Raw genomic sequence first — 16,162 nt, 5'->3', positions numbered from 1 at the left:
TGGTCCTACAAGGAGGAAAGTACATCTAAGACATAGACAGTGAATGATCAGTTAAAAGATCTGCCACCTGCTTGAAGTGCAGGCAGAGCCGTTGAGGCGTTGTCTCAGATTTCTTTTTTTTTCTTATAAATTTATTTTTCATTGGTGTTCAATTTGCCAACATATAGAATAACACCCAATGCTCATCCCATCAAGTTTCAAGGAGCTTATACCGAGGTCATGAAAAGCTGAGAGAACGTTCAAGTTATGGGGCTTGTATTCTGACTCAGGAGGCAGGTCCTCACTGCCCGGGATCCTCCTTTGGCAGCCACGCAGGCAGACTTGCAGAGTGTCACCCCCAGCTCTGTGCCCATGTCGGTCCTCAGCTCTCAAGACCCAGGGGCCCACCCTGCCCATGATCTTCAAGTCACAGGAGCTATAGGCCGCATCTCCCCCAGCATACTCCTCCTAGGAAGATACATAATTGACGAAAACCACATGTTTCATCTCATACCCACAGAGGTACAGGCAAAATGTTCACTGCAACTCTGTGTAACGGCAAAAAAATTGGAGCCAGCCCACACATTCAGCAGAAGGGTAGTGGTCAATTATGATGCATCCATATTAAGAAATACTCTGCAGCAACTCAAAAATAAGAGGAAGGTTTATATGTAAGCACAGGGAAAAGTTAATTGTTAAGCAAAAGAGGCAAGTAGCAGAATAATATCCACAATATGACCCCATTTATGTAAAACTAAATATCTCTATATATTTCTGTGGGTACATACATACACATGTAAATGCACAGAGAAGGGGCTGGAGGGACCATAGAGATTCCCCACAATGGCAAAGTGGAGTAGGATGGGAAAAGAGGGTAGGAAGGATGAGTTTCACTTTTATCTTTATTTTTATTTATTTTTCACAATAGAGTATTTTCATAATTTCTCTTTGAGTGAAGAGAGGTATGGAAGGCAGGCCAGCAGGGGTGGGGGAGGGGGGTGTCTGTAGTAGTGATGGGGACATTGCATTTGGACGTTCAGGTTTGGCCACACTGGGTTCTGTGCCAACAGTGTTCCCTGTGGATTCATACACACGTGTTTGATGTTAGACGTGCTACATCTATGTTGTCCACGATCAGGGGCTGTAAACCATTCATTTGAGTTATCTTAATCTCCAAAGGGAGAGGATAGCCCAAGAGGGACCTTTCAATTGTCTAGATTTTATTTTTAGCATCAGTTATCTTCCACTTGATTATTTCAGTTAAATAAGTTTATTTCCTTTCCTAAGATTCACAGGTTCCTTAGAGATGCAGCTGAGGCACTGGGCAAGATTTCCTACTCGGATTAGCCACCGTGTCCAACGTGGACGATCTTAGTTGTTTTATTGGCATCGCAAAAAGCATCACACTATCCTATTGCTAATGAAGTCTGGGACCTTTGAAAATCAATCATCGTTTGACCATGGTTTTCAGATTGGCAATATTTTCCAGTGAACCCCAGTTGTTTTCACCTCTCTAAGAAAGTCTCTTTGATGCCACCCGAGTATCAGTGGTATCTCCCATACCAAAGGCTTGCAGCAGCTTTCATATGTTGAGGTAAATTTGTTTGAAGCCAACCCCAGACTTAAATAGAAATGACTCAAATAGAAATGATCATGGTAGGTATCGAAAACTGTCTAGTAATCGCTCTTTCTTGAATCAAGCTGTATCTGAGGTCTGCGTGTGTGGGCAGTCAAGTGCATAATATAGCTCCGTCTGGCTGCTGACCCTTCTGTGATAAGCTCACTTGCAAATGGGGTTCTAAACCCAGAATTCCAGCATGAATGGACCAAAAGGGACTGGAAATAGTCTAGTACTTCATTGATTCTAGAGAGGAAGCAGTGCTTCTTTTGTCTCTAAATAAAAGATACTCGTGTTCACCTTTCTTGTCTCTTGGCCTTCTAGAGCACCCTGCATCTCAGGCCCACGCGGACCTTCTCTTTAGCACTCATGCTTACGGACCAGCATCTCCACAGAACTGAACACTTCTACAAAACATTCCTGCTAAACTTTTCTCTAAGTCAAGTCCCAATTTCTCTTTTTCTTTCTTTTCTTTACCTTTCCTTTTTTTTTTTTTTTTTTTTTTAGCATTTCCTGAGTGCCGCCTCTCGTCCATCTTGCCCTGACTCCCCTGTGCGATCAAGTACTGAGCACGTTGTGTGCCGAGTGCTGTGTTTCTGAAGTGGGCTTGCCTTATTTGCATCCCTCCTTTTCCTCAATGGAAATGCACCAGTGGCAAGATCCACCAGCATCTCCAAACCAACATCTCAGGAAAAGCACGTAGCACCTGGTGTCCCCCTGTGCTTCCGCTGGAGTGTGTGCACTGATACAACCACATAAATTGCTCGTAAATGCTGGAGCATAGGGTCGAAGCTCTGACCTTCTATACAAGATCTTCAGCCTCATGGACTGGGGAATTTGGGGAAGACTTTATAAAGAGGCGTGTTTAGGCAGCTTGTAGGACTAGTATGGTTTGGTTCAAGGGGGAGGCATGCCTTAGCGCGGAGCAGCCCTTCCGGGCTGGTCAGGAAGGGGGAAATAAGCCCTGGAGCCCAGAAGATGCGTGGAGTTGGCTGATTATAGAGTGGAGAAGGTGGTCAGCATGGTGGGGTAAGGGTGGGGCCGTATTCAGTTCTCCTTTTGGCTAAATTAGGAGTTATTCCTTCAGCTTCAGCAGATGTTTACTTACCTTGTAGCAAGGATTGGGGATAAAATACAAAGAGAAGCAAGATGGGGCTCAGTGTTCAGAAGAGACAAGCACAGAAATCCTTACAACAGGGCAAGGCCGCGGCTTGAGATAGCAGAGATGAGAGTCTCTAGGGCACCGGGAGAAAATGGCCAACCCAACCAGGTCAGGCAACCCGACCTCCTTTGCCAAGGAGGTGACACTCCAGTGTGGTCTCAAAGGGGCGACAGGTTGGCCAGGGACTGATGGTGAGCACAGCCAGTTGGAGCGGGGAGTGGGATTCCAGGTAGGAAGGCGGCACATGCAAGGGCTCCGGGCGTGCAGAGGCATCAGGTGTGCAAAAGCAAGGCATGTTCTGGGGCCCATGAAGGTCCAACCAGAGACAGTGGCCAGACTGGGGGGGCAGGTTCAGAGCAGGCTGGAAGGCTTTTCCTTGTCGGGCTGAGGAGCCTCAGCTTTATCTGTGAAGCAGGGACTCAAAAAAGATTTATGGACCAAGTCGGGAGACAGATTTGGATTGTGTTTCCAGGGTTTTGACCAGGGAACAGGACCAATGAGGGTGATGGGTATGAAGCACCCGGTTAGGAAGCTCTTATAACAATCCCCTTCAGAAGTGATGATGGTTTGAGCCTGGACACTGAAAGTGGGATTTTTTTTTCTACAAGAGTCCTTTCCATAGAGCGACACAGCAAGGTTAAAAATCAAAGGATGGGGAAAGATTTTCCCGTATAAATGAACCAAAAGAAAGACGGAATAGCAATATTTTTTATCAGACAAAGTACAATTGAAAGCAAAAGAATGGAACCAGAGTAAGGAGGAACTAAATAAATGAAAAAAAAAAAAAAAAAGGAACAATCTGTAGAGAAGTCACAGTAGCGGTGAACTGGTAGGTGTCCCATAGAACAGCCCCGAAGTATGGAAAGTAGTTTCTCAGGTGGAATGAATCAGAATTCAGGTGGGAGGAGTGGAGCAGGGGAGAAGTTGGGGATGCCTGAGAGCGCGGCCTGGCTGGAAGGGCAGCTGTGGCACCCATGGGTGGACGGGAACACTCGGGGAGACTGAGCTGGAGTTGAGGGCAGCCAGGCAAGGTCCAGGTGAGCTGCCATGTGGTGTCCCCAGGCCTTCAGAGCATGTGTGCAGGGCTCCAGGGCGAGGGCCAGGCCACAGGTGCAGATTCCAGCAGCATCACTGCATGCTTGTGGCTAAGTCTTTGCAGTTGAACAAAAACCCTGCAAGAAAAGGTGTCTGCAGCTGAAGTTGGAGGCTAGAGGAGGAGCAGCGTCCTGGGAGCTGGAAGCATCGGCCGTGATGTGGCCTCGCACATGCTCCCCCATGAGCATAGGCTCCCATTGGGCCCGCAGGTCATGTGGGGTGGATTCGTCTCCATTTTATTCACCCCTTGATGGGTACAGTCCTTGGGGCTCCCCTTGGGGGCTCCCCAGGGCCCGAGGGGCTGGAGACAAGGGGCTGTGGTGCGGGGGTAATGTAGTGGAATGCTGGCCCCCCCTGGAAGCACCTGCCCCCCCACGCCCCCAGGCGGGGCTACGCAGCCCTCGAATCCGAATTGGAGCTTCGTGCCCCACTGTCTGCGCCCCGGCCTCCCTGCTGGGGCCCGGGGTGTTCAGGCGCCGTCAGGGTCCAGGACGGGCAGCATCCCACCCCCCCAGGCCCTGGCCGGGCTCCTGACCCTGAAGCCGGTGGCGACTTGGTGAGGCATCCCCGTCTACACCCGGCTCAGCTCGCTCGTGCTGTCAGGGGGCAGGTTGCGACCTCGCGGGCTTTGCGGGGCCTGATCTGCGGACGGCGGGTGGCAGCAGGTGGGCTGGTCAGGGGGCCTGGGGGGGCCTGGAGGGGAGGGGGGGCCCTGAAGGGGAGGGTGGGGACCTGGAGGGGAGGGGGCCCTGGAAGGTGGGGGACCTGGAGGGGAGGGAGGGGGGGCCCTGGAGGGTGGGAGATCTGGAGGGTGAGGTGGGGCCCTGCAGGGGAGGGAGGGGGCCCTGGAGGGCAGGAGACCTGGAGGGTGGGGTGGGGGCCCTGCAGGGGAGGGAGGGGGACCTGGAGGGGACAGTGTGCTGGAGGAGGGACTGACACACACACGGGGGCGGCCTAGGAGCCTGGGTGGGGAGTCCTAAGCACCCCAGGGCCCGCCAGGTTGCCTGGGTGGCCGCGGGGCCGAGCACCAGGGCGGGACCCTGGGTCTTCACACGGGCGTCATGCACAGGCTGTCGCTGCGGGTCCCTCCTGCCCGGGCTCGGCCTCCCGTCGTGACCCGAGGCATCCGTCACCCTGATCGCCAAGCGACTGGGTCTGCAGCGGTGGCTCCAAGTGGCCCTGCTTCCCTGGGTCGTGGCCAGGAGGTCGGGGCCTGAGCCAAGACGGAAACCGCAGGGGGCCTGGTGGCCGGGAGCTGGCGAGGCCGGCCTGTCCCCTCACCTGTCCCCCGGCCTGTCCCCTCACCTGTCCCCCAGCCTGTCCTCGACTGTCCCCTTACCTGTCCCCTGACCTATCCCCCAGCCTGTCTTTGCCTGTCCCCCTGGCTGTGCCCTGGCCTGTCCCTCAGCCTGTCCTCAACTGTCCCCTGGCCTGTCCTTGCCTGTCCCCCGGCCTGTCCCCTGGCCTGTCCTCGCCTGTCCCCCTGGCCTGTGCCCCAGCCTGTTCCCCGGCCTGTCCTCGCCTGTCCCCCTGGCCTGTCCCCTGGCCTGTCCTTGACTGTCCCCTCTCCTGTCCTCCAGCCTGTCCCCCGGCCTGTCCCCTGGCCTGTCCCCCAGCCTGTCCCTTGGCCTGTCCCCTCCCTGCGGCCACGCTGGCCCGGGACACCGGGCGCTGACCATGTCCAGTTAGCCACGCAGTGCAGGGGCCGCAGCAAAAATAAGCCTGTGGGCCTCATGTGTTGAGCTGCCGAGTCAGATGGCTGTCGTCTTTTGAGTCACCTGAAAGAAGCCGACAGGTGGCCGAGGCTGCTCATTTGCATTTGCCCCCACAAATCAAGCCAAGGCCTCAATCTTGTCTCCACACTCCGACCCCGCCCTCCGCGCCCCCTGACAACCCGGGTGCCTGCAAGTCGTGATTTGCCGCAGCGGCTCCTAAATTTAGCGGGTGCGGGAAGAGGGGGGCCGGGGACCCCGCGCTGTCCCCTGCAGGTGCCCCCGATGCCGGCGACCCGAGGCCAGGCCCGCGCCTCCGTCCTCACTGCTGCCGCGCCCTGCTGGCCTCCAGGCCCGAGGTCGGACGTTTCCCGAGGTGACCTTCCTGCCGCGATGCCCCTGGGCTACACTTTCCCCTTTAAGCAGCGTCACTGGCAGCACATGAATACTAATTAACTAACTAACTAACTAACTAACTCACTAACTAACTAAGAACAAAAAGTGTCATTGGCTCTGCGAGAATCCCCAAGCGGAGAAGAAGGGTGACCCCAAGGCAGCGCGGGGGCTGCTTGGCATCTGGGCGCACAGGCCGGGGGACCTTGGGGTGCTCCCTCCGGACTGAGACACCCCATGAAGACGCGACTTGATAAAGGGGAACAAGGTGGTCACACCCGCCGTGGGCACCCGAGGTCGAGTCCAGGCCAGCGGTTCCGTGTCCCGGGCCGTGACCTTCAGGAGTGTGGCCGCCCTAATTGTTTCAGTTCAGTGGCCTTCAGGTTCATACGGAGGCTCACAAGTAGCCAGATTCGTGGGAAAGAGAGTGACCCGGGGGGTCCCGAGGCCCGGGCGGGCTTGACGGGACCCAGCGTCTACCGGGTGCAGAGTTTCCAGTCGGGAAGCAGGAAAAGCTCTAGAGAGGGTGGTGCTGGTTAGAATGTGAACACACACGACGCCACTGAACTGCATGCTTAAAAAAATGGTTTAAAAATGGCAAATTTTATGTAGACTTGACTACGATAAAATAAAGAGCGGAGGGACCGTCTCAAGTGGGAGAGCCTTGGCCTTCTGCAGCGGGTGTGAGCTGTGGCCTCGCTTCCGAGCAGGTGTGGGCCGATCTGAACCGAATGGCTTTTTAAATTTTGTTTCTTTTTTGAAGTCAGATTTTTGTTTTGTTTTGTTTTTTGTTTTTGTTTTTTGTGATTGGGTGAATGAAGCCTTAAGGGGATCTCCAACGGGCTTTGCCCGATTCATTCATGGGCATCAGATGATCAGTGTTAGAGTTCCACGGGTAGGACCTGCAGAGGCCACGCCATCGTGCCCCCTGGCCCCCTGATGCCTCAGAAATGCCACAATCAAAGAAAATCAAAAATCCAAAAATCAAAAAAAATGTCACCTCCTTCGCGCCCCCATGTTGCTGCTAGTATTGGGTCGGAACAGGATGAGGTCTTGGTCTCCGAGGTCTCTAATCCGGTCATTTTTATTAGCCGCTAAAATAACTTTTCCATCGCATGGATCCACTGGTTCTGGACTCCCGTGAACTCCGTCTCCTCCTCCTGTGTCCTCGGAGGTCGTGGGTGAGTCCTTGCAGAAACCGGTTATGTTCTAGAGCCGCCTCGGGTGGCCTTCCTGAGAGAGAGGACAGACCCTGGAGGGCTTCATCTTTCTTTTCTTTAGGAAAGTAGAAGGTCAGCGAGGTTTCTCAGAAGCCTCACACTCACGTTTCAGAAAGAAAAGAACAGTGATTTTTAGAAATTGTACTTGAAACAAGCGAGAGTTGGGTCTCTTCATGAGTCCCGAAATCAGAATCTTGGGCCTGCTTTTCAAGCACTTGCCTACGTATCGTTTTAAGTGTAATCTTTAGTTTCAGCCCCAAAGAAAGGCAAAAACCTTACTTTTGGTGGTTACTGTGCTTGTTGAAACAGAAAACAGAAAAATATTAGAACTTTTGAGAATATGGACTTAGAAAGCTTTTAAACTTTGTTCAAGAAGGATCTCCGAGATACTTTCTAGACTTTCTTCTCAGTCAATTGATGTCTGCTGTTTCTTTCAAAACTGCACACAGAAAGCTTTCTTTGGATGATTTCATTGAAGTCTAACCGCTTTCCTGTATTTTCCTAATGTTTTTTCCACACTCTGTAGTCCTGATGGAGGGGTTGCTTGTTATTATTAATAGTGAGTGTATATGCAGTCGGGGTAAATATGAGGCTTTTTCTTAATTCTTTGCCCTTTTCTTCCCTCTGGTCCACGTCTTATCAGTATTTTTTTATATTTTTAAAAAAGATTTTATTTATTTATTCATGAGAGACACAGAGAGAGGCAGAGACACAGGCAGAGGGAGAAGCAGGCTCCATGCAGGGAGCCCGATGCGGGACTCGATCCCAGGACTCCAGGGTCACGCCTTGAGCCAAAGGCAGATGTTCAACCACTGAGCCACGCAGGTGCCCTGGGTCCATCTCTTTATTTAGGATTAATTTCTAGAAGTGGAAGCTCTGGGTCCAAACCCAGAATATTGTGAATTTTAATTGATATTGCTAACTTAAACTCTAAAAAAGGTTATAGTAATTTACAAGGCAAAAAAAAAAATGCTATTTCCTTGGATACCTTAACAATCTGCATCTTTGCTAACATGATGGGTAAAATGTGTTTTAATTTTCATTTTCTTAATTCAGTGAAGTTTAGTTTCCATATTCATAATTTTGGTTTCTAGCATTATCCACTTTCAATTCATTTCTTATCAGTATTAATAGCATTCTCGGGATGCCCTAGGCCGTTCAAAAATGCCACGTAGTCAAAGGAAATCACTGCATTTGCTTTGTCCCTCCTAGAAATCATGACAATCTTAAAGCGTAGGCTGAGCCCGTTTCCCTTAACTAAACTGGGTTTGATATTCTCGGGCCAGGCGCCTAAATTGAAAATGTGCAACTTGACACTTACCAGCTCTGTGGAAGTTTAATGCTAATTGGCCTTTTACCAATCATTTTTTATTTTTTTGAAACAACATGGAAAATATTGAATTTTATGTATTTAATAATTATATTTCAAAGAAGAAGATAGTTTTAGTTTTATGGGTTTTTTTTTTTTTAGTTGTAGACGTAATATGTAGGAGTAAATATCACATAGCAAATGCTATAGTAATAGAAACATTGCTGTTATTCTTTTTTTAATTCCAGTATCGTTACCACCCAGTGTTATATTAGTTTCAGGTGCACAATATAGTGATCCAACAACTCTATACATTACTCAGTGCTCGTCATGACAACTGTTCTTTTTCACCCCCTTCACCTATTTCACCCATTCCCGCACCTACCTGCCCTCTGTGTTATTATTATTACTTGGGAATTTTTCAGAGCGTTCTAGAATTTTGCTCTAGAATGAGGTGTTACTTTTTTTTTTTTTTTTTTTTTTTTTTACTTCTTCTGCTATGCTTTCTGTAATTTAGCTAAACACATCCTACCCCGTGTCTCTGTCTCTACAAAGCTCAACATTAGAGAATGGTCTTTTGGGGGGAAATCCATTAATGCTAGGATACTTTCAAGTGTATCCAGCCTGTAGCACCGAGGTCCCTAGTGCTGTCAGCACTCTTGTTGCTTTCTGAATTAGTAATTAACTGCCATGAATTGTACACATGTGCAGGCATCTCAAGACTTTTTCAGGTACTCTGTGTTCTGCAGCCTGTGGCCTCCAAGAGATAGACTTTTCATGCTTTGTTAATGACTAAGCCAAGATAAATAGACGTTCTTGGGCGGCGAGCAGCTGAAACTTTGGGGCAGTTTTGAGTCTTTTCTTTACCGTATTTGCATAGTTTGTTCCCTTCTTATTGTAGATCACGGTGAGCTGATTCTTACCCACGTCCCCTTGGTGTGGACGGGCAGGAGAGCGATGTGTGGGGCATGTGCATGCAGTGTGCCCCTCCTACGGCGTGGTTAGCTCAGCCCTCTTGTCGTTAACGGTCCCCGGGTTAAGGCATGGGCACTTTATGGTATTTTTCTGCCCCTGCGCTTGTTCCTATAGTGTGATCTTCACGTTCACTGGTTTTCAGCTTGTTCAACAGATATTTAGTGTTCCTACGTGCCCAGGTTATTGTTGTTATTGCTGGTCTACTTTTGAGAGAACATGATGTTGTGTTTTATATTTTCTCTGTCCTTCCTTAACAGTAGGGGATCCCCAAACTTGTGGCTGAGAGCTACTTTGTTCCTCCTTAGAAGCTTCACAGATGGGAAGCTGTAGCTGCCGCATGCCCATTCCAGTTAGTGAGGGTGAGGGGCCCCGCATGGCCAAGAGTTGCCTCCTCACCATCTCCGGGCGTGGAGGGAGAGACCCTCTGCCATGTTCTTGCATTTTGCTCCTGCCATCATCCCTTTTTTTTTTTTTTTTGCATAAGGCACCAAAAAGGGGACTGTGACTCCCACTCAGGGAGCACCTGAAGGAAGTGAAGTGCCTTCCAGTCACACTGCTGTTGACATTTATGGTCAATGCCTTTAATAAGCTTAGGGCTATTTAGCCTCCCTTTCTGTCTATTGTCTTCCTTTCCTTTGTTTTTGTTTTTGTTTTTTTTCTCTTTCCTCCCATCATATGATCAGCTGATTTTAGATTCTGTTAGAATTAAGTGGCTGTCAGCATGCACGACAGGCAGGTGTTTTTATCCCCTGTGAGAGGAGACCCACCTCGGCATCCTTGACTGATTGAGGCTGCTCAGGCTGACGGGCACGGTGAAGGGAAGGTGGAAATCTGAGAATCCTTCCCATCCTCCTGGAAGTACTGGTCTAAAAGAGGTTGGAGGAAGTGTGTGGGAGGAACGGATTTCATAAGCTTCTGGGTCTGATCCATGGCCAACTCTCACTTGAGAGTAAACGAGAAAAGTAAATGAGTCATTCCAACGACGGATATATGAAATTATCAGTTCGTGTATCTAGACCGATAGGCTGGCTTGGCCTTGATGGAGGGACGGAGTGAAATTACTTATTTTTACAGTATCGTTTCCTTTTCCATTTCCTTTGCTTTTAAATCACTGCCTTAATACCTCCCTGGAGGCGCGTTAGGACCTCAGACAATATTCCTCGATAGTCCCAGCAGAGCACAGTGCCCCGAGCCCAGCTCAAGGCCGAGACGGAAGGAGGCAGTTAGGGACGGCGAGGTGAAGGCCGGATGAGGGACGCTTCTCTCTGGACTTTACCCTGGGCACGCGCGAGGCTGTTTGGCTCAGGCGAAGTATTCTCACGTGGACAAGCAGTGGTGAAACCCATCTTCCTCAAGAGCCTTTGTTGGAAGACGTAATGATTGGCTCAAAGCTGGAGAAAAAATACATGCATGTGAATTAAGCAGGAAAAATGTCTTTTTTTTTTTTCCTGACTTCTTATAATCCTGGGGGACAGGGAGGGGACTCTTAGTTACGGACAGCCGATTGCACTCTGCGCCAGTTCAAGCAGGGAGGGGTTTGTTCAGAGATAGCTGAGACCTCAAGGTCTCCCAGAAGAGCTAGAGAAACAGGCTTTCGGCTGAAGTTAAAGAGCAGCACTGAGACCACATCGCACAAGTGGTGAGAGCCGCTGCCACGTCTGCCCCCAGAACCACCTGCCTCTGCTGCCACCTGCGCCTCCAAGCAGGTGCTCGTTACCCATCTGACTCTTCCCATGTCCTGTTTCCAAATCCACCCCAGTGAGGCGTGTCAGGTGATGAAACTAGGTCCCGAGTCTACACCCTAAAAGCAAAGGAGGTTGAGAAATGTTGTTTATACGGATTCTGTGTTGGAAAAGTAGGATTCACAATGTCAGGAATTACCAAAATGTGGAGGTCCAAAGGGTTCGGGGCAGCCACAAGTGTAGCTGTTCCTTACAAGACCACATTAGTACATACCACACAGAAATGCCTCACGATAGGAATTAACCTTTAAATTTTAATGATCACGATAAGAATTGACCTTAAAATTTTAATGATCAACTGCCAAAAACCCAAATAATTCTAGCAAAGTTATTTTATGACTTTATTTGCCGAGGGACTCATGATAGTTTCTATATGTCTGTATATTTCCCCGTCATTTACTCTCTTAGGTTGGTTATTTTTTCAGGGTTTCTTGTGTTTCCTCTCCTACTTATTATCCATGACGTGGCAGCAAGACCCTAGGAGCTTAGGCTGTCAAAGGAGGAGGGGCTTTAAAAATGGTTCATCTGAGTCCTCACAGAACCACATTCTTTTACAGAGGTTGCAGAGATTTCTAGATTTTGTATTTTATATGACATCGAAGACCTTTGGAACTACAGTTTAAATCCCTCTGAAGTAAAAACAGCCAGGCTTTTTTTTTTTTTTTTAATTATTTCTTTACCTGAGAGGGCACAGGCCATGGGCGGGGGGAGGGACAGAGGGACAAGTAGAGTCCCTGGTGAGTGGGAGCCCAGCGCAGGGCTGCATCCCAGGACCCTGAGGTCACAACCGGAGATGTCAGACACTTAACTGACTGAGCCATTCAGGTGCCCCCCAACAACCAGGTGTCTAGAGGGGCACCTGGGTGGCTCCACTGGTTAAGCGTCTGCCTTCGGGCTGGGGTGGTGATCCCGGGGTCCCCGCTGGGTGAGGGGGGGCGGGAGGGCTGCTTCCCCTTCCCCCTCCGCTGCTCCTCCTGCTTGTGCTCTCTCTCTCTCTGTCGATAAATAAAATCTTAAATTTATCATGGGTTTTTGTAGCATGCATTTACACAGACTTTTTTTTTTTTACAAATTTTTATGGAGCCCTATATAAAGTTCATTTTTGTTTTCAAATCAGGCCATCCTTTAAAAAAATGTATTAGTTCGGTACACAGACCTTTACTCTTTTGAAGAGCAAGCAAAATAAAGTACTTTGAGTGTGTAAAGTTCCTATTAATGCATCAGTGAAGTTGTAAGTCTCCAATTATTAAATTTGATATTGAAAACTCTAATAACACGATAATTTTTAGTCATCGTGTTAAGGTTTTTACTAACAGTGCTTCCTTTTTGGCCACTCAGGATCTTAAGTGAAATAGATTTTTAAAGTGTTGAATATGTAAACAAGCATCTGAGGGGATAGTTTTGAAACTTGTTGGCACTTACTGGAAAGCACTCAGTTATTTAACTTTTTTGATAAACCCTATCTAAACCTACAAGCCGTTTGCAAGCCAGAGCATGAATATCTGTATGCGTGGTCACGGAAAATAACCAGGAACCTTAATTAAAGAGTTTTTTCCCGGTTCCTTGGCAACAAAGGATGAGTGAAAAACTTCTCCTTTTTACTTTTTATTTTTTGACCTGAGTAAATAGTTCCTTTAAATTGTTTTCTCCACTAAGTATCATCTTTTATTTTTTATTTTATTATTTTATTTTATTTTATTTTATTTTATTTTATTTTATTTTATTATTTTATCATTCTACAGGGAGTTAAATACCTGTGCATTCCAGCAGCGGATTCACCATCTCAGAACCTGTAAGTTGTTTTTTTTTTTTCCTATATTTTTCGGAGATATTAAAAATGAATAAAGGACAGTAAGGTCAAATAAGGAAAGGGCCATGGAGTCATCAGAACCAGTGGGCCCCTTGATGCCATGTGCGAGTCTGTGCTGCCAACTTAGGCAGAACTGCAGCTGGAGACACACTTTTTGTTTGCCCGTCCTTCATCTAGACAACACTGACTGAGGGGATGTGTACAGGATGAGCCTAATTTTTAAAAAGCACTGGGTGTTATTCTATATGCTGGCAAATTGAACACCAATAAAAAATAAATTTGTAAGTAAAAATAAATAAATAAGTAAATAAGTAAATAAATAAATAAATAATAAAAAAAAATAAAAAGGATGATGTAAGCCAAACCTCTGGCATGTTCATCCTCTCTAGAAGCAAAACCTTAAAGAAGCGAATGGGTTTTGTCTAGGGCAGCAGTGTCCAGTAGAAATAGAGTATGAACCACCAACATAAGCCATGCAAGTAATTTTAAATGTTGTAGAAGCCAACTTGAAAAAGAGTAAAAAGGTAGAGGTGATGATGATAATTTTAGTAATATGTTTTATTTAACCCAATGCATCCAAAATACTGTCATTTCAACATGTGCCCCATATAAAACAAAACTGAGGGTTTTTTTTTTACATCCTTTTTTTCATATCATGTCTTCAAAATCTGTTTTTTTATACTTAGAGCACGTCTCAGTTTGGACCGGCTTCCTTTTAAGTGCTCAGCAGCTGCCTGGGACTAGTGGCCACGAAATGGGAAAGCATACTTCTAAAACCTGTTTGAGTTGAATGAATAGGTCTCTCTGGCTTAGGAAGCTTCAGTCCTCTGTCTCCGCACAGCTGAGTGCACCTCTGATATCCTTATAAAGAGAAATTCATAACTGCCGTCCTTTCCGGAACACAGCAATGGTACGGAGGCCCGTGGGGTCAGGCTTTAGCAGAACCGGGACTGGGCTTTGGAGACCCACGGCAGTCACAGCTTTAACACTCTGGACTCTGGGTCCAGAAGTGACCTAGAAAGACCATGATATGGGGTAAAGTCTTACTGAGGCGTGGATTTGAGCCTTGCAAGGCTGAGAAGCTGAGGCAGGAATAAAGTACTGAGCCGTTCGGTGCATACCCTGGACGCCGGCTGCTGCTCCGGGCCGGCCTTGGGCTTCCATTGCACGTCAGACACAACGACCTTGCTAGAATGATCTGTTACTGCATCTCATCAGGGAAGTTTTAAGCTATGGTGGCGTTTGTGAATTTGGGAGTCTGCAGACTTGTCAGGATTCACCCTTCACGCTTCTTAACCTCGGTTGCCCACAAATCCTACCTATGGGAATTACAGGCCACAGAATCTTACGTTTAGTTTCCTCATTGTCCAGCATCTCTGAAAACTATCGACTGTTGGAACATGAGGCAATTTTGAATTTCCATTGCTGGAGAGCAGTGAAATCACAGATTATGCAACAATTTTGTGAGAAAACCTGTTTGGAAAAAAAAAATGGGGCTAGAGTCAGATGGATTGAAGTGGGGAAGGATGTGGGGGGTGTGGTAGGGGACAGGGGGTAGGTGGTATAGGGTTAGACCAGGAAAGGGTGGGGGTAGGTTGGAAGCAGGACAGGTACGTTCTATGCAAGGCCCGTTTTTCACGTTGACTCTCCATATTTCACAGAAAAAGTCATCAGTCTGTAAGATTGAGGATGGTAGGGGAAAGATTTCAGTAGGATTACGAGGAAAACAGTAGTAGCCTGGGTCTAGGAGGAGAAGAAGCACCAGAGGACTTCCTTGGTTACTAGTCGTGTCAAGAAACAGAAGTGGTTGGAAGGGCATGGTGTATACGGAAGGAAGTGAGCCACTGCCTTTCACAGCAATCTTCTGCCCGTGTTTTGGTGGCTATTTTTAGAACGGTTGCTTTGCTCTTATCTCAAACTGAAATTCTAAGATACTGTTGAACTTGTCAATGCCTCTTTGGAGGAATCAGATCGTACCACATTCTGGGCGTTTGCTGTCAGGGAAGGTGGCCACGCAGACTTGATTGCCTCTGGGATTTTTTCAGCTTTGCCAAGAGCCAAGTGCCAGGCTTGGTGTCCAGTACAACGACTGACTTAGCAAAAGAAGAATGAGCGCTGAGCAGTCCTGCGCTATATAAACAAGGAAGCAGTCGACCTTGATGTTAAATACCTTAACTTGGGAACTTGCCGCATCTACCTTCGGCAAGTCATTTAAACCCACCTGAACTTCGGTTCCCTCATTAAAAAATGGGTAGGAAATATCAGAAAGGGAGACAGAACATGAAGAGTCCTAATTCTGGGAAACGAACTAGGGGTGGTGGAAGGGGAGGAGGGTGGGGGGTGGGGGTGAATGGGTGACGGGCACTGAGGGGGGCACTTGACGGGATGAGCACTGGGTGTTATGCTATATGTTGGCAAATTGAGCACCAATAAAAAATAAATTTATTATTAATAAATAAATAAATAAATAAATAAATAAATAAATAAATAAAATAAAAAATGCCTGCCTTCAGGACTTTTGGAGATCAGATCACATATAGGAGATTGTTCCCTATGAACATGAAGCACTTTTGAAAATAAGAGTATAAAAAAAAAAAGAAAATAAGAGTATACTTTTACTCTCTTCAAAGTGCATTAATGTGCGTTGAGAGTGACGACAGGAGACAGTTGAAATAATAAGTTTGGGTGTTCAGGAGGCCCATTTCCGTGGAAGATTTGGGATATTTGCTTACATGGAAAGGCCAGAGTGATAGGCGATGTAGCAGCTGTTTGTCCCAAGTTGCAGCGTCTCATGGGTCAGTTCAGATCTTTTGGCAAAAGCAATCCAAACACGGTCACCTTGGGTCCAGGCGACTAGCCCATGAGATTTGAATTTGTTTTCTCCCAACCCAAATATGTGCAGGGGCCTCGTTAAGATGTGTGATTTGCCTTCCCTCACATCTTGGTGAAAGCGTAGTGTGGGGATTCCAGTAGGTGGTTATAGTGAGGCTGACGACAGAAAGAAATTGAGGAGAATGAGCCACTGCTGCTATTTTGAGTGAAGTCCCACAGCAGCACGACCTCTCTTTCAGCTGGAAAATAAGGTCAAGGCTCCTGGGGTCCTGGGATCAAGTCCTGCATCAGCCTCCCCTCAGGGAGCCTGCTTCT

The 16,162-nt window shown here is 47.7% G+C and overlaps 1 protein-coding gene across 4 annotated transcripts in view; it reads left to right on the top strand.

Annotated features, from left to right (window-relative positions):
- DUSP22 (dual specificity phosphatase 22) overlaps positions 1 to 16,162 on the top strand; it is a 55,805-nt gene that overhangs the window by 28,358 nt on the left and 11,285 nt on the right. For 2 of the 4 annotated variants that reach the window (XM_077886434.1, XM_077886437.1), the window contains exon 4: positions 12,948 to 12,997. The exons of 1 other annotated variant lie outside the window; for it this stretch is intronic. In XM_077886434.1, coding sequence (XP_077742560.1) covers positions 12,948 to 12,997 — 50 coding nt within the window. Of the gene's footprint in view, positions 1 to 7,059; positions 7,141 to 12,947; positions 12,998 to 16,162 lie in introns of those variants that run through there. One more of the 4 variants, XM_077886435.1, reaches the window with a different exon arrangement.

The sequence above is a fragment of the Canis aureus genome, chromosome 37 (genome assembly GCF_053574225.1).
Source record: "Canis aureus isolate CA01 chromosome 37, VMU_Caureus_v.1.0, whole genome shotgun sequence".
Classification (NCBI taxonomy): Eukaryota; Metazoa; Chordata; class Mammalia; order Carnivora; family Canidae; genus Canis; species Canis aureus.
The sequence above is the reverse complement of the archived record's forward strand: the minus strand, read 5'-3'. Positions and strand labels throughout refer to the sequence as shown.